At 31.6% G+C, this 17,430-nt stretch overlaps 2 protein-coding genes across 2 annotated transcripts; one reads left to right on the top strand and one right to left on the bottom strand.

The window, feature by feature from the left end:
* The first annotated feature begins 2,760 nt into the window (after positions 1–2,760).
* Positions 2,761–3,186, top strand: LOC114187766 (uncharacterized mitochondrial protein AtMg00240-like). The gene has a single exon (XM_028076127.1). It carries the CDS (start codon positions 2,761–2,763, stop codon positions 3,184–3,186), a length of 426 nt encoding a protein of 141 aa, XP_027931928.1.
* A 4,796-nt stretch (positions 3,187–7,982) lies between these two features.
* LOC114185195 (pentatricopeptide repeat-containing protein At1g73710) lies at positions 7,983–11,552 on the bottom strand. Its single transcript, XM_028072782.1, has one exon. It carries the CDS (start codon positions 11,456–11,458, stop codon positions 8,438–8,440), a length of 3,021 nt encoding a protein of 1,006 aa, XP_027928583.1. The 5' UTR covers positions 11,459–11,552; the 3' UTR covers positions 7,983–8,437.
* Between the last annotated feature and the right edge of the window lie 5,878 nt (positions 11,553–17,430).

Consider the following 17,430-nt stretch of genomic DNA (forward strand, 5'->3'; position numbering starts at 1 on the left):
TTAAGAACAGATAGAGGAAGAGAATTTTCTATAAAAGAATTTGAACATTTCTATAGAAATCAAGGAATAAGACGACAATTGATTGATGCCTATACTCCGCAGCAGCACGGAGTCGCTGAGAGAAAGAATAGAACCATCATGAATATGGTTCGCTTTATGCTGATCGGAAGACAGGTTCCAAAAATCTTTTAGCTAGAAGTAACAAAGTGGTGTGTACACATTCTGCATAGAATCCCTACATCAGTTGTCCAAGATAAGACCCTAGAAGAAGCATAGAGTGGAATAAAACCATCTGTTGATTATTTTCGCATGTTCGGTTGTCTAGCTCATGTCCACACACTAGATCAGCGGCGGGTTAAGCTTGATGACAATAGCAGACTGTGTGTTTTATTTGGAGTCAGTGATGAATCCAAGGCATACAGACTTTTTGATGCAATCAACAAGAAAATAATAATCAGGAAGGATGTTATATTCGAAGAAAATAAAAGCTGGGGTAGGAGCATAATGGAGCAGAAAATCACCAAGAAACTGCTGAAAGAGAAGAAGATGACAGTGATACACAATCTGAATCAGATAACGAGGAACAGAAACTATAATCACAAACTTTGGAAGCAACTACCAGAAATGAATCTCACACTCAAACATATGAGGCCCCAACTGAAAGGAGGGCAAGAAGAAATAGGAGAAAACCTGTATAGATGGCAGACTATGAAGAAGGGGAAAGTATATATGATGACAACAATACTAGTGTCATGCTAGTAGTAGAAGTGGCGAGAAGCAATGGTAAAAGAGATGGAGGCTATAGAGAAAAGCCAACTTAGGAATTAACTCATGCTCCCCAAGAAGTGAAGCTGATTGGAGTGAAGTAGATGATAGAGGTCGTACCCCACTAAATTAAAATAGATTAAATGCGATATATGAAAGTTGAACCAAGTCGTCTCCCAACGACCAATATTTTCGTCCAAAGCCTTAATTTCCAGATGAACATAACAATACAACATAGGATGGGGGGTTTGGCTGATTTACGGATGTAACACACAATTGAAAACTTAAATGCAGATGTGTAAAAACAGCATTGATTCCTTGCTTCAAATGAACATCCACCAATCACGGATTACAAATCAAAATGGTTATGTTAACTCTTATGAGCCCCAAATTAATTACTAAGCGCAAATTAACTCAAACTCAAGTGCAATTAAGCAATGCACGCATTCATCAATCTGCTACAGTTCACTAAGCATGAACACACAATGATTCCACTCTATAATTTAAGCAAAAATAGAATGGTTTCTTCATTAAACCCAAATGCAAATTCAGAATGGAGAGATTAACAAAACTTCACCGAACAAAACACTAATCTCAAGGTTTCAATTCATTATCTGCAAAGAATCAACACGTAAACTTAGCTCCTCATGGAATTCGAATTAGGGTTCAACATAAATTGTGATTCAACCATCCAAATGGGTGCAAATTGATGCAGAAAACCTAAATTGGCGCAGGAATCGAAAATGTGCAAGGAGAGAAAGGGGCAAGAACGAAAATAGCTAACAAAAATGAAAATGCTTCAATATAAATGTTACCCAAGGTGTACAAAATGTGAATACAAGCAATAGGTGTTGTCCATGACTCGTAAAAAATGAGTAGAAAACGTGAAAAATCAGCTTGTGCCTCCATGGGTCACCTTCCAAAGCTTAAAAACATCAAAAATGGAGGTTAGAGAAGAGTGGAGAAGAAGAAGTGCGGCTGGTGCATGGGTCAAGACCTAAATCTCGTGGTCCAATCAACTCTGCCACCACTATTTACAAAATTGCCACTACTGGGTGCAAAATTGCCTCAAATTTGGCCCATTCACTTAGATGGCATGGAAATTATGTGGAAATGATGTGGTAACTCTCTTCAACTGAATATTAATGTCCAAGCTCCAAAATTGCTTCACCCAAATACCTAAAAATAATTAAAAACAAAAATTAGGTCAAAAATGTGAAATTAACCCAAATTCGGAATAGTGACCCAATAAAGCCCAACAGATGAAAACATATTAAAGATAAACAATTAAGCACTGATCAACTATCAAATGGGTACACAAAGGCTAGTGGAATGGAGGAAAATAATGAATCATCAGTGGATTTACAAAACCAAGCTCAAGGAGGACGATGAGGTTGACAAATTTAAAGAAAAGTTAGTAGCAAAAGGCTATGCACAACACTATGGAGTGGATTACACGGAAGTGATTACACCAAATTAGACATTTTTCGCATAATTCTATCCATGGTTGCACAGAATGGTTGGTTCATTTTTCAACTTGATGTGAAAAGCACATTCCTCCATGGAGAGTTGAAGGAGGAAATATATGTTTAACAACCAGCTGGATTCATAGAAAAAGGGCAGGAAGAAAAGGTGTACAAATTGAAGAAGGCACTCTATGGGCTCAAACAAGAACCCAAAGCATGGTACAACAAAATAGAAGCATATTTCTTACAGAATGGCTTTGAAAGATGTTTTTGTGAACATACTTTGTTCATAAAGTCAACAAAGGAAGGTAAAATTCTTATTGTAAGCCTATATGTGGATGATTTAATTTACACTGGAAATGATAGAGGCATGGGTAATGAGTTTAAGGATTCTATGATGTTAATGTTTGATATAACTGACTTGGGGAAGATGAGGTATTTTCTGGGAATTGAAGTTTTGTAGAGTACACATGGTATCTTTATATGTCAACGAAAATATGCCTAGGAAGTATTGGCTCGGTTTAATCTGATGGAGTGCAATGTAGTAAAGAACCCTATAGTTCCAGGAACCAAGTTATCCAGCACTGATACAGGAATTAAGTCAGACGACACACTCTTCAAACAAGTAGTTAGAAGTCTTATGTATCTGACTGCAACCAGACCTGACCTGATGTATGTGGTTAGTCTAATTAGCATATTCATGGCTAGTCCTTCGGAGACTCATTGGAATGTTATCAAACGAATACTACGGTATCTAAAGGGAATTACTAAGCTTGGAATATTCTATAAGAAAGAAGAAGATATAAAACTAGTGGCTTATACAGATAGTGATTATGCAGGGGATATAGACAATAGGAAGAGCACATCAGGATTTGTATTCTCCTTGTGCACTGGTGCAGTTTCATGGTCATCCAAGAAGCATCCAATAGTGGTGTTATCCACTATAAAGTCATAATACATAGTTGCAACTTCATGTGCATGTCAATGCATATGGATCATGAGAAATTTGGAGACCATTGGTTTTATAGAACAAAAACACATTCCAATTTTGTGTGACAGTAATTCAGCCATTAAGTTATCTGAAAATCTAGTATTTTCTTGAGATAAGCAAACATATTGGTGTTAGATTTCATTTCTTAAGAGATCTTGTCAGAGAAGTAAAAATCAAGTTAAGCCAACACCCAAAATCAAATAGCTCACATAATGACTAAGCCACTCAAACTAAAGCAATTTGTGAAGATCAGGAGTATGTTGGGCATGATTGAAGCATTAAAAGTAAACTAAAGCCTTTAAGCCTTTAGTTTAAGGGAGGGATTGTTAATAGATTTATGATTCTGATTTATTTAATTTGTGTTAGAATAAACTAACGATCTTATGTTGACCAATACTTTAGGGATTGAGAGAGCTAAATATTAGCTACCTGATTTATTAGAAAAATAGCCCATGACTTGCGACAGTGTGAGGTAACAGTTTTTCTTTTGCAAATCTATTTAATAATGTAATCTTCTAAGATGAATAACAAAAATTCGAGATTACAAATTCAGAAAGCATTCTTACCGTTTTTGTGTTCATAAGCTCTTCAATTAGGTTTTTCCCTTTTATGCATTCTTTAGTAGAACAAACCATGGTTTCAATAATAGTTACATCTCTTGTGTTATGATATCACTTGTTCGAGGAGTCGAGTAGGGACATGCAAAGTAGATCAACTCCAAATGGCATGCCTCCTATAATATAACTTCTTTAGTAGTGTTCAGCGAGCTATAGGTGTCATATCTACTCGTAGGTTAATTCTTAAAAGATCAGTTATCCAAGGGATGGCCCTTTGATTTAGGAGGTCTTGTTGAGGGTCTCGCTGTTTTGTTGTGATTTTCTTCTATGCATGTTGCCTAGCTGATTGTATCTTGAGCTTGTCCATGTTCTAAGGTAGCTCGTTGATAAGGGAGTCTAGGAATGGGCATGGACGTAATATACAAATAAGGGCATGCTCGGGTAATGTCGTCAAGTTCTACCGATGAGTGGTACGAAAAAGGATTTGTTGGGTATATACCCTAGAATGCTCCTGGGTTGGAGGTGCTTTTCGCCTCGACATGTGTTGAGTACCTTTGTCTTCATCCTATGGTGCAACACGAGATTCATGATCATTTATCCTTTGTAAGTCGCGATGTTCACAACTACACATTATTCAAACTCTTGTGCGGGTGGCCTCTGTTGGATCTTGGGTTAAGTGCCGACTTTCAGTAATTTTTCTCATCTTTTAGGAATATCAGAATATATAATGAATGAGTTTTGTTATCATGAATAAAATATGTTTATACTTAGCGATGGCAAATAAACCCGTCCCCGTGGGTATTGCCCGAACTCGTCCCCGGTTTGACGGGGAATCCCCGCATTGACTGGGTATAGGTATGGGTATGGGGAATCCCCAACTTTTTTAATTGGGTATGGGAATGGGTATGGGTATGTACATATCCCCGTCATAATACCCGTCCCCGTTTAAATTATTAAAATATTCATAATTAATTAATTAATTAACTAACTAACTAACTAACTAACTATATATATATATATATATATATATATATATAATTTTTTATTTCTTCTAATTATTTAGTTTGTCATGAAACTTATTCGCATCTCAATTATATTTTTTATCTTATCATAACATTTATGTAATTATGTTAAAAAGATGTATGTCAATTAAAATGTTTTTATGTCTCACATTTGAATATTTCTATTATTTTTTAATATTTTTATTTATTATATATTTTCCTTTCACATAAGAATGTTTAATACTCTCAATTTAAGTATTTAATAGCACAAACATTTCGTTTACTAAGTAATATAAAAAAAAATTACTTATTATTATTAGTTTTGGTTTCATTTGAATAACTCTTTTGTTTCGCTAAAACAATTTTTGTTATTTATCAACCATTTAGTATATATGTTGATATTTGAAAATTTTTCTTAGATTTCTAAGATATTTTTCAACTTATCATACCCTTAATTATACATTATTTTCCTTTGTGCGATTTCTTTCAATAGTCTCTCAAATTGTTTATAAACATTTGTTAATTTTTTAATATTTTTATTTGTTGTTTATCTAATTATTTTTTATTTTCTAACTCATTATCAATCATACTATAATTTTTTTCACTATAATTGTATAAATAACTTTTATTTACTACAATATAAAAATTTAATGTAATTGTCATGAATATTTTTTTATTACCATCCAACATAATTGAAGTTCAAAAGATACAATATCTATGTTAAAATTGTATTATTATGATTATTATTTGTTCTTCGTATCATTTTGATCAAGTAATGTATTATAACTTTTATTAGTGTATAAAAAAGAGATTCATTAGAATTTAAAAGATTGAAGTAAACAAACATTTAAAATATATTTTTAATTTGAATATTTATTTTCCTTTTATATTTTTTAAAAGTTATTTTTAAATTTTATCAACTATGTTTCATTAATGTTTGCAAATTTAATAAATGCGTTGGTTTTCATGAAATTTTATTTAGTATTATAATCTAAAATGTAAATAACTATAATTTATTTTAAACTTTTATTATGACTATTATTTGTTCTTTGTATCATTTTGATCAAATGATGTATTATAACTTTTATTAGAGTATAAAAAAGAGATTCATTAGAATTTAAAAGATTGAAGTAAAAAACATTTAAAATATATTTTAATTTAATGTTTGTTTTCCTTTTATATTTTTTAAAATATATTTTTAAATTTTATCAACTAGGTTTCATTAATGTTTGTAAATTTAATAAATGTGTTGGTTCTCATGAAATTTTATTTGGTATTATAATCTAAAATATAAACAATTATAATTTATTTTAAACTTTTATTATGATTATTATTTGTTCTTTGCATTATTTGATCAAATGATGTATTATGACTTCTATTAGTATATAAAAAAGAGATTCATTAGAATTTAAAATATTGAAGTAAACAAACATTTAAAATATATTTTAATTTGAATATTTGTTTTCCTTTTATATTTTTTAAAAAATATTTTTAAATTTTATTAACTATGTTTCATTAATATTTACAAATTTAATAATTGTTTTGGTTCTCATGAAATTTTATCTTGTATTATAATTTAAAATATAAACAATTATAATTTATTTTAAAGTATTTGATATCGAAGAAACAATCATCCTTCTAATATTGAATATTTGATAATATTATGTTTTCTTTACCATAATTTTTTATTATTTTATAAAAATTAATTAAAATTAATATTAAAGTAGTAAGAGAATGGGTATGGGTACGAGATTATATCCGTTACCCGGTGGAAATGGGACAAAAGTTTGATATCCGTTGGGTTTGGGTATAAAGATGAAGATGAATTTTTTTTACAGAAATGAGTATGGGATAACGAAACTCGTGCCCACCCCATTACCATTCCTATTTATATTACATAAAATGTCACATGAATCGTATTATTTAGATCCTTAGAGACCAAGCCTATTTAGGTTCTAACAAATGATATCATTATGTTATAATAATGAGTCGATTAGATATAATAAACAAATTACTTACAAAAATAAATAAAATTTATCTACAATAAAATTATAAATTTTTTATTATTTTTTGTTATCGTAAAAAAAATAAAAACACATGTATTTTCACTGGCCATTATAAATAAATTCTCTTCTTTGGTATACACATTTTGTTTTTAATTTTTTAAATTAAAATAATTGTTTTATCAATTTTATCATTTAAATTACAATTTGACCATTTTTTTAGACTAAAATAACTATTTAAAATAAAAAGAATTATTTACAAAAATAAATAAAAATTATCTACAACAAAATTATAAAATTTATTTATAATTAATTTTACAAATATATTTATAATTTAACTACTTTTTATTATCATACAAAAATAAATATACATATGTTTTTAGTCATTTCTAATAATTCTGATAAAAATGTTTGGATAAATTCAATCAACTAATTTATTATTTCTTGAACAAATTTGTCTAGAATTTTAATGAAACACATTGAATCCAAGAGGCCAATTCATCGGTCTATGTTAAAAAGTGTTAAAAAGGGACAGGTCAAGTTAATGATTTCAATTCGTCAAATCCTATTTGACTAAGGCCAATTCATCGGTCTATATTAAAAAGGGACAGGTCGAGTTAATGATTTTAATTCGACAATCCTATTTCGCTAAGACGGACCAGGCCCCAAAAGGACCAAACTGATCCTTTTGACACCCCTATATTTGCCCAGTAAAAACGTTCGCTTAGGATAACTCCTGAACTAATTTATCAACTTCTCAAAGACTAATATGACCCACGTGAGAAAATAAAAGATGTAATAATTGTGCAATCTCGTGATTCACGTGACTAAAAAAGAGGCCTTCATAACATGATCCCCCGAGGAAGCCATAGTTTGATATCTGGTGAAAGGTGTGACGCAGGAATAGATATTTCTTTTACATTCTTAGACACAACATAGTGAATATTTCTTTATCTACTCTCCATTCCAAGACACTTATATTTTTACTATAGAAAGTTAGTTTAGAATTGCTTTCCCAAAATTCTTGTCTCCATCAAAACCCATTAAGAAACTAAATTACTTTTTCATAAAAAAAAAGCGCTGAATAATAAGAAAATTTTATTTTGAATTTTAATGTTTTATTAATATTTTCTCCTATAACATTTATTTATTTATTTTTCCTGTCTTTGCCAAACATCCAAACAAGCGGAGACAATTTCTCCTATAACATTTATTTATTTATTTTTCCTTGTCTTTGCCAAACATCCAAACAAGCGGAGACAATTTCTCCTATATATTTATCTTTCATCTTTGTCAAACTACACAATATTCTATTCTATTTTCCTTCTAATTACATTTCCTTCCTACTTTAATTCGAGTATAGCATTAGTATAAACTTACAAGGAAAGGACTGAAAATAGTCCAATCTCAGCAACACAAGCCATTATTGACCTCAATTATCATCAACTTGGTTTGATGATCTTCCAATACATATCTCATGTCTTTCTTCTCTCAACAGTGAGAAAGCAGATTAGATTTCAGAAATGCAATTCTACATTTTGAAACAAAAGACTTTTCTATGAATTGAGGACATTGAAACTAACCTGAGCGGAATGGCATTTGTATCCGTCTTCATACAATTTCTTGTCAACCTCAGGAACCTGAAGAAGCTTCATCAGAATTCATCATAATCAGTTTCACTTCCAACTTCATATTCATCTTCACTTCCAACTTCATATTCACCTTCGCTTCCAACATCATACTCACCTTCACTTCCAACTTCAGAATGTTCTTCTGAGTTTAATGCAAATCTCATTTCTTGGCTAACTAACTCGGCAAGATCCTTTCTATTGCAAATTTTATAGGCATCTATAATAGCCTTGTACAAAGACTCACTTGACTCAATCTCTCCATATTCTAATTGGCTATATACGCGTTTCACACCTTCAACCATGCCAGCTTTTCCATAGCAACCAACCAGATATATATACGTTGCAAGGTCAGGTCCCACATGCTTATCCCGCATTTTCATATATATATTCAAGGCCTTGTTGATATCTCCAGCTGAACCATATGCATAGATTGCCACATTATAGGCAGAGGAGTCAAGTTCAACCTCAGATTCAATGAATGCTCGAGCAGATTCAAGTGCCAAAGTATGCATACCAACCAAAGAGTACAAAGCAGTGAAGGTTGCTTGCCGAGCATAAGGTTTACCCTCCTGGTAAGATGACTCTAACTGTGCCACTGCTTCATTGGGAATCCCTCCCTTCTTTAATATAGTGAACAAAACTTTAAAAGTTCCATCATTTGGCAAAAGCTTCTGAGATATCATCTCATGCACTAACTTACCACATTCATAGAATTGCCCATTGGCGGCATAACACACCAGTACCTTATTATATGAAACACAATCTTTCAGTAGACCCGACAGTTTCATCTCCTCTGCAATCTCGATGGCTTTGTCCATCATGCCCACAGCCTTATAAAGATACATGATTGTTGCATAGGAAACTGCATCAGCCCGACCCATTTCTCTCAAATTTTCAAAAGCCAACTTGGCTTCAGAAACCAAGCCAAGATCCGCAAAGAGGCCGATCATACTATTACATGCAACTAAATCAAGACCCCCTTCCATGTTCTTCATCCGTTCATAGATGGCTTTTGCTCCTTCCAAATTTCCAACCTTACAATACGCTTTCAGTAAGGATGTTAACACAACTAAATTAGCTGAAAACCCGGATTCTTCCATCATGTAGAAGTATTTAAGTGCCTCTTCAAGACTACCATGTTCTGCATATCCATTTATTAAAGAGCCATACACTACCTCATTTGGTTTCACTCCAACTCTTACCATTTCCCCGTACACACTCACGGCATCAGAAAGCTGACCAAGGCGAGCATAACAACCAATAATAGCAGAAAAAGTTTGGCAAGGTGGCTTAAACCCCAATTCCTGCATTTCATCCATAAGTTCTATTGCTTGGTCCACTAAATCACCACCAGACAACATTTGAATAAGGGAATTGTACGTGCTTTCATTAGGCCAAGTCCCGTGATTTTTCATTCCCTTAAAGAGAGACACAGCCTTGTCATAAAGTCCAGCTTTGCCATACGCTTTGATCATGACATTGCACTCTAAAACATCCTTTTTCCGCACTGCCAAGTCCCTTCCTCCATAAAACAAATTCTCTGCTTCCTCACAGAGTCCTCTCTCAGCAAAAACATCCATAACCGCCGCCCGAATTTTCAAGGACATCTCCCTATTTATATGAAACTTCTTCAGAAGCTGATACACTTTATCAATATCCCCCTCACAAACATACATCTCCACAACTCCCGGAAGTGAATGCTCATCAACACCCACAAAATCCCTCTCCATTTCATCAATCAAATCTTCCACATCCTGAACCATATTCTTTTTGCATAACACACCAAGAAGAGCTCGGTAAGTCACCTCATCAGGACACAAACCAGACTCCCTGACTCTCCTATAACAAGAAACCGCAGCATCGACATTCCCAGCCTCAGCATACAAAGACAAAAAAATATTATAAGTCTTGGTATCGGGCGCCACTCCTTTCTCCTCCATCATCCCAAGCAAAGCCTCCGCCTCCACCAAATCACCACGACTCCCGCAAATAAAAATCATGGTATTAAAAGTCCACACATCCATGGCTACACCCTCCTTCAACATTTCTTCAAAAACCTCGGCTGCATCGCTTAACCGCCCCGCCTTACCATACAAATCTATCAACACATTATAGGTAGTAGAGAGACGCGGCTTCTGTGGCACATTGGGCAAATTTGAATGTGCCAAATCAGATGATGCAGAAACTCTTCCACCAATCTTAAACAACTCAGTGGAGAGAAACTGCTTGAAACTAATTGACATTGATGCAGACCCATTAGTACTTCTACCACTACCATTACCACCAAAAGAACTCTCTAAATCCAAATCAAGATCATCCAACTCAACCCTCCCATCACACCACCCCTTGTAAAACCTATGAGCCCTATCAAACTCCCCCACATCCTTCAACACCTTAACAGCAGTGCACATAGTAACCTCATCAGGGAAAAAGCCTCTCACCCGCATGTGCCTAATCCACAAAAGCGCTTCTTGGACCAGACCCGCTTTCCCATACACATCAACGAGCATGCTGTAGGTGTTGTTGGTGGGCAAGACGCCATTTTTAGCCATGTCTTGCCAGCAGAGGCGGAGCTGGTCCCACTGCTGAGCCCTGCCGAGGGCTCTGAGAACCACGTTGTAGTGAATGGCGTTGTGGGTGTACCACGTTTGGGACCTGAACCAGTCGAAGGCCCTCGCCACGCGCTGCCACGAGGCAGACAGTTCACTGAGGATGACGGTGATTTCTTTGGGGGAGAGGGACGGGGCGTCCGGAAGGGAGTCAAGTGCGAGGGCCACATCAGCGGCAGCGTTGAGGGATCGGAGAAGGGAGGGCAAAGCGCCGCCGTGTGGTTTTTTCTTTTTCTTTTTTCTGTTTGAGGGGATGGGGATGGTGTTGGAGTGGAGGGTGCAGAGAGGTGGAGAGACGCGTGTCGGAGGGTGGAGAGGGGAGAAAGGGAGGGAGATGAGCTTGGGGAAGAGGGTGGTGGTGGATGATGAAGGGGAAGAAGAGGAGGAAGAGAAGGAAGAAGAGGAGGGTTTAAGGGAGAATGAAGCTGTGGACATGGTTGTAGTTGAGGGAAAGAGAATTGAGGTTTAGGGGAACGGTACCAACAAAAAAATCTCAATGATTTGCTTTCATTAAATGGTCTGCAATTAGGGTTACAGTCCAAGTTTCCCTCCTTTGATATCCCCTTTAACATTTTGATTGGTTTAAATATTATTTTAGTTCTAATTTTTGTTATTATTTTCGAGTTAATTTTATTTAATTTATTTTTTTAATGTTATTTAAATAATTAATAAACAATGAATTATAGTATGACGAATTTTTTCTTTCAAAATTAAATATATTTTTAGTATCTAATTTTGATACGAATATATTTTAATTTTAAATTTTAAAAATAATGAATATAGTACCTTTTATTTAAATAATTTAAAATTTTGTATGTATCAAAGACATTTTTTATTGGATATCGAAATGGAAACGTGTTAAACTTTGTAAATAACTCGAATACTAGTATAAAATGTGTAAACAATTCAAATAGTAAACTGAGATATGTTTTAACACATAAAAAAAACATAATTTGATTAAAATGATTATATCTACTTATTAAATATTGTTTGTTTAGAGTTACAATTGGTATAAAATTAGAACGAAACTTCTTAGGATAGTGGACTTATACCATTGGTTTAAAATTGTAAGAGGTTAAAAATCACATATAAATGTCATACAACATTATATTAATCAGTTATATTACTTTATTTAATTTATACCATCTTAAAAATTTAAAGCAATGGTATTATTCCGAACATAAAAAATTTTAATTTTAATTTTAAGTCAACTCTAATTCTAAATTAAAAATATTTAATAAAAATGTGAATTTTATTAAAAATATCATAAAATGTATATTTTATGTAAAATTTTAATACGTCTCAATTTGAGAGGGACAAGATTGCTTAATTTAAAAAAAAATGGGACTGAATTGAAAAAAAAATTACGATATCAGGACCAAATTGAATATGAAAAATTGGTTCTAATGAGTGGCACTAACCCTAACACTTTTCACAATATTAGCTTGACATGCAAACATTTTTCAAATAAGAAAATAAAAATAAAAATAAAAGCCAATAAAACCCATGAAATGACATGTGGTAGTCAAAGTTCATCGTCCGTTAGTCATTTAAATGATGTTAGCAAAAAAAGACATAGTTGAACAAAATAAATTAATATTGTGACTAAATTGAAAAAAATATATTATGACCAAATTGAAAAAATTGAATAAAAATTGGAACCAAAACAATATTTAAGTCTTTATTTTTTTACTACTTCTTTTAGGGGGAAATTATTTATGAAGTCAATTATATATAAATCAATGATAATTCCGAAACATATTTGAAATATCAAATAAATTTAACAAAATTTGAATAATAAAGTAAATTAATGCATTTCAAGAAGTAAGATACTAAATTAGTTCAAAATTTAAAAAATGATAAATTTTAATTTTCTCTAAAATTGAAGGGATAAAAATATATTTAATCCTATAAATTATGAGTAAACAATTTATTCGCTAAAATTACAATAATTTATGGCATTTGTTTAGAAATTAATAAAATTATTTTAAAATATTTCATTATCAATCTATTAGCCATTGAAATTATAGTTTAAAATTGATTTTTGAAATAATTACTATGTTAAAAATGGTTCGTAAGAGTGTTCAGTCGGCCAATTTATTGTTGGCATGATGGAGGCAGTGAGTAACAAATCTGTTTGGATCAGCAAATTTGCTCTAATTTGTGAGAATGGAATCTGAGGTGAAAGAGAATATTTTGATCTTCACATTATAAGAAGATTAGCACGGATTTATTGTAGATAACATAAAATTACAAATTTGCCCTGCTTTTTTTTAATCATTGTTCAAAGCTTCCATGCATACAAAGGATGTGACGTCGTGCTACTTGACTTTTCAAGTAAAAATAATATTACACAAATACAAATAATTTAATAATAAAAAAATTAATAATTAATGATATTATTAATTTCTTCATAATATATATATTTATATATAATATAAATAATAAAATAAAATAAATAGTTAAATTTTTTTTTATATACTATTATGCAAAATTGAAAATGGTCCTTGTGAAAAATCTTAAACAATTTAGATCTTCATTTTTTTAAGTAATTGTCAATATTCTATTTCATCAGACAGATAAAATGTGAAAAAAGTGGAGAGATAAAATAAAATTAAAAAATAATAATAATAATATTAATAATAAAATAACAAAGTTAAAAAAAATAAAACATATATAATTGTAAAATAATAATAATAATAAATAATTTAATTTTGAATGTTTCCACTTCTTTTACTTTCTTTCTCTTATTTCTTTCTCTATTATCTTTCTCTATTAGTGAGTGGGTAGGCCATTTATTTTGTTTTTAATCCCTTATTTATAGTTTGCACCCCTTGTTAACCAATTGAGCTCAATAAGTCATTGTTCTTTCTTTTTTCACACCACCATTTCCTTATATACCACCTATAAAATGAAAATAAAATATAAAATAATAAAAATAAAAGTTAGTTCATAATGAGAAGCGGGAGCAGTTATTTTGGGTTGTTTATTCAATTTGTTAACTGCCATTTAAGTGAAAAAAGGAATCACATTTATATCGAGAGAAACTGCCATTACTATGACATCCCATTTAATAGAAATTTTTTAATAAATAAAACATCACATAAATATAATATAATAGAGCAAAAGACAGGAAAGTATACTAGAAATAAATCATTACAATCATCCAAAATATATTATAATCAACAGAAGTATCATGGACGTAAAACAACTCAAGAGAAACACCATTAAAGACATAAAAATTTGTGTAAAAGATTGCTCAACAAAGCATAATAGACATAAATAATTCCTCAAAAGATTATCAAAAGAGCAAGATTCAACATGCCTAATCTAAATGGCAACATCTCCACCATCTTGACGATCATCAGGAGCTCCTTCATCTGCTCACACCAAGATTGGTGATCATTGCAAAAAGAAAACATCACAAGAGAACAGAGCACAAAAAGGAGAACGGTAAGCTAGTGAAAATATTTTATAACAGATAGACAACCAAGTTATTAAGCACAACACGTGATACCAAACCATAACAGACTCTCTAACTCGATTATCCAGATACATGTAATGAAATCAGATTTATAGGAAACTTGCACTTGTGGTAGCATCTACTATTCTACAGAGTCATTACCAATGAGTTTCACCCACTAGTGCAAAAACACCTTTTTATACCGGGTAAAAAAGACTTTTTATACCAGTTCTAAAATTGGTATAAATGTAGACGGTATAGAAAGTTGCACCTTTCTATGCTGCTTCCATGATCGGTATAAAAATCAATTTTTTATACCGTCACTAGAATCGGTATAGAAAGTCTAATTGGGATGGGAAAATTTTGTAATAAAAAGTGATTTACTACACTGGTTATGGTTACAATTAGTATAAAAAGTTTCGCCTTTTATACTGATTGTGCCCTTAACCAGTATAAAAAGTGATTTTGTTTTTTGAAAATTTCATTTATGTTTCCTACCGCACACAAAATCTATATATAATTCTTCAAAACATCCGACAACAAATTTCATTCAATCTAATATTTACATGAAATACAATCTAATGTTTATATAACTCCAAACCAAATGACTATACATCTAATATTCACATAAAAACTCATAAAATACCTAACATCATCTTTTATAAACAATTGAAAGAAACGAATCACTCTACTCATGAACATCCTTCAAGAATCTTTACTCCATTGGAGACGCGTCATTGAAAATCTACACTTAGTCAACATATTACCATATAAATTGTACAAATTGGATTAAGTTCACTATTATTTATCTCTGGGTTTGAATTAAAATCAAGATTCTGATATGGTAATTGATATCGGTTAGATGAGGCTTATAATTGACCACCGAATGCTAAATAATTGACACTAAGACCAATTGTGGTGATTCACAGATGTTAATAGTCAAGAAATGAAATAAAAAATTAAAAGATGAAAATTTAGTTCATTAATCTCTTCTAGAAGAATGGACTAGTACCAAAAAAAAATATGTGGTTACATTAATAGTAGGCTTTTGATGTGCATAGGCCTTGCAATTAGAAAGTTTCCTAGATGGTGAACGACTTTCCTTGCTGCAAGGATTTCATCAAGTCACAAACTTTAATCCATTAGCCCAAACAAATTGTCAAACAACTTAAAAATTTTTCTTAGATAAGAGGATGGAACCAAAAAGTCATACATAAAGGTACCAAGAAGTTTGAAAGAGTTTCAATTGGCTTGAAAAGCATCACACTATACCAATATAGTCTCCCATAGCCTTATTATATTCATGAACTAAGAACACCTTTGTATTAATTCATAATATACTTAAAAGATTTCATATCAGATAGTAGAAAGAAATTAATTGTTTAGAAACATGTTATGTCTTTAATTTAATCTCTTAAATTGTGCTTATAGGATAAAATCATAATGAAACACTAAATATGTAAAGACAATAACATGCGAGTAATTGTAATAACCATTTTATGTGTAATATGAATTATGTGTACTTCGCCTTGAAGCACTAAGGTTTCCTGAAGTTCACTACTTTTGGCTTGTAGAGATAATGATTCTAGTTAATTTTTTTACCCTACGTTGGCTTGGGTGTTAACTTTAGTTGGTTCGTTTAAGAAATAAATATACAAAATTTTTGAAAAAGGTTACTATAATTATTATTTTTTGAGATTTAGAAAAACGTACACTTCCAGTTTCTTGAACAATAAGTTAAAAAGATTTTCTTTTGAAGATTCTGATTCTTTTTTAAATCTTTTGTAAGTAATTCCATAAATGGAGAAGCGTAACTACATTTCCTAAAAAAATGGCTTTTGAGTAATATAATCTTAAACAAATTGGGTCTTAATTAAAAAAAAAATTGAATTTGAATTGTTAACCCATGGCATTGAAACAATCATATTTCCTGCACAAATGATAACAAATTCAAAGTACTAACCTGTGTGTCCGATAGCCCGTTCAGATTCATAGGTTTCATGATCATTTCCACCCTGCACAACAAAAATAAAATAATTATAGGACATTAACCAATACTTCTGCCTAATTACCCTAACAATGCTTTAGAGCCAAAAATCTAGTAGTGAAAACAAGTGAAGGTTCACCCTGAACAAGGTGTTATAATAAGAGAAGTCTATCAATAAATATAAAAACTAAGCATTAATTTTGCTGAATAGTTTGAAATATTCAAAATGTAGAAAAGGACTCACGTAACTATGTTAGTAATTATATTGCCAATAACTCGCTTACTACAAAATTTTTTGAATCCAACTCATCTTACTATATATTGATTTTAACTATGCATTTTAACATCAACTATTAAAAAGAGAAACATACATGTACTTAGTACATCCATTTAAAAAAATATTTAATTGAGACCATAAAAAGAACTAAATTTTGCACAACAATTACCATAAACTGTATTTGGATTCATCAGTTAACCAGCATACCCAATAAATTAAGCTAAAATGAACAACTCTAACATTTTGTTATTACCTTTGGAGATTGAGCTTCAATAAGAGCTTGGAAATGCTCTAACTCTTTATTGTCTAGAAGAAATGTAGCTTATAAGATATTATACCAACAAGAGACAACTTTTTGTGAACATGATGTATAATTTGACACTTACATGTATTTCTGGTTCTTGAAACTCATAAACTCTGATAGCCATCAATTTTAGACATATTCCCTTTATCAAGACCTTTGTTTTCTCCATCAAGTCTGACACAATAACTAGGACATAACACCACATCCATCCATATCTTTGTGCTTCCCAAACAACTGGAACACGAAGTCATCTCCCATATACACTATGATCTAAAAAGAACCAAGACAACCACAAATTTGTCAAACAACCTAATATAAAAAGTGAAGAACGAAATTTCAATGAACTAAAAACAGTAAAGAACTATATAGAAGATTT

The sequence above is a fragment of the Vigna unguiculata genome, chromosome 1 (genome assembly GCF_004118075.2).
Source record: "Vigna unguiculata cultivar IT97K-499-35 chromosome 1, ASM411807v1, whole genome shotgun sequence".
Taxonomy (NCBI): domain Eukaryota; kingdom Viridiplantae; phylum Streptophyta; class Magnoliopsida; order Fabales; family Fabaceae; genus Vigna; species Vigna unguiculata.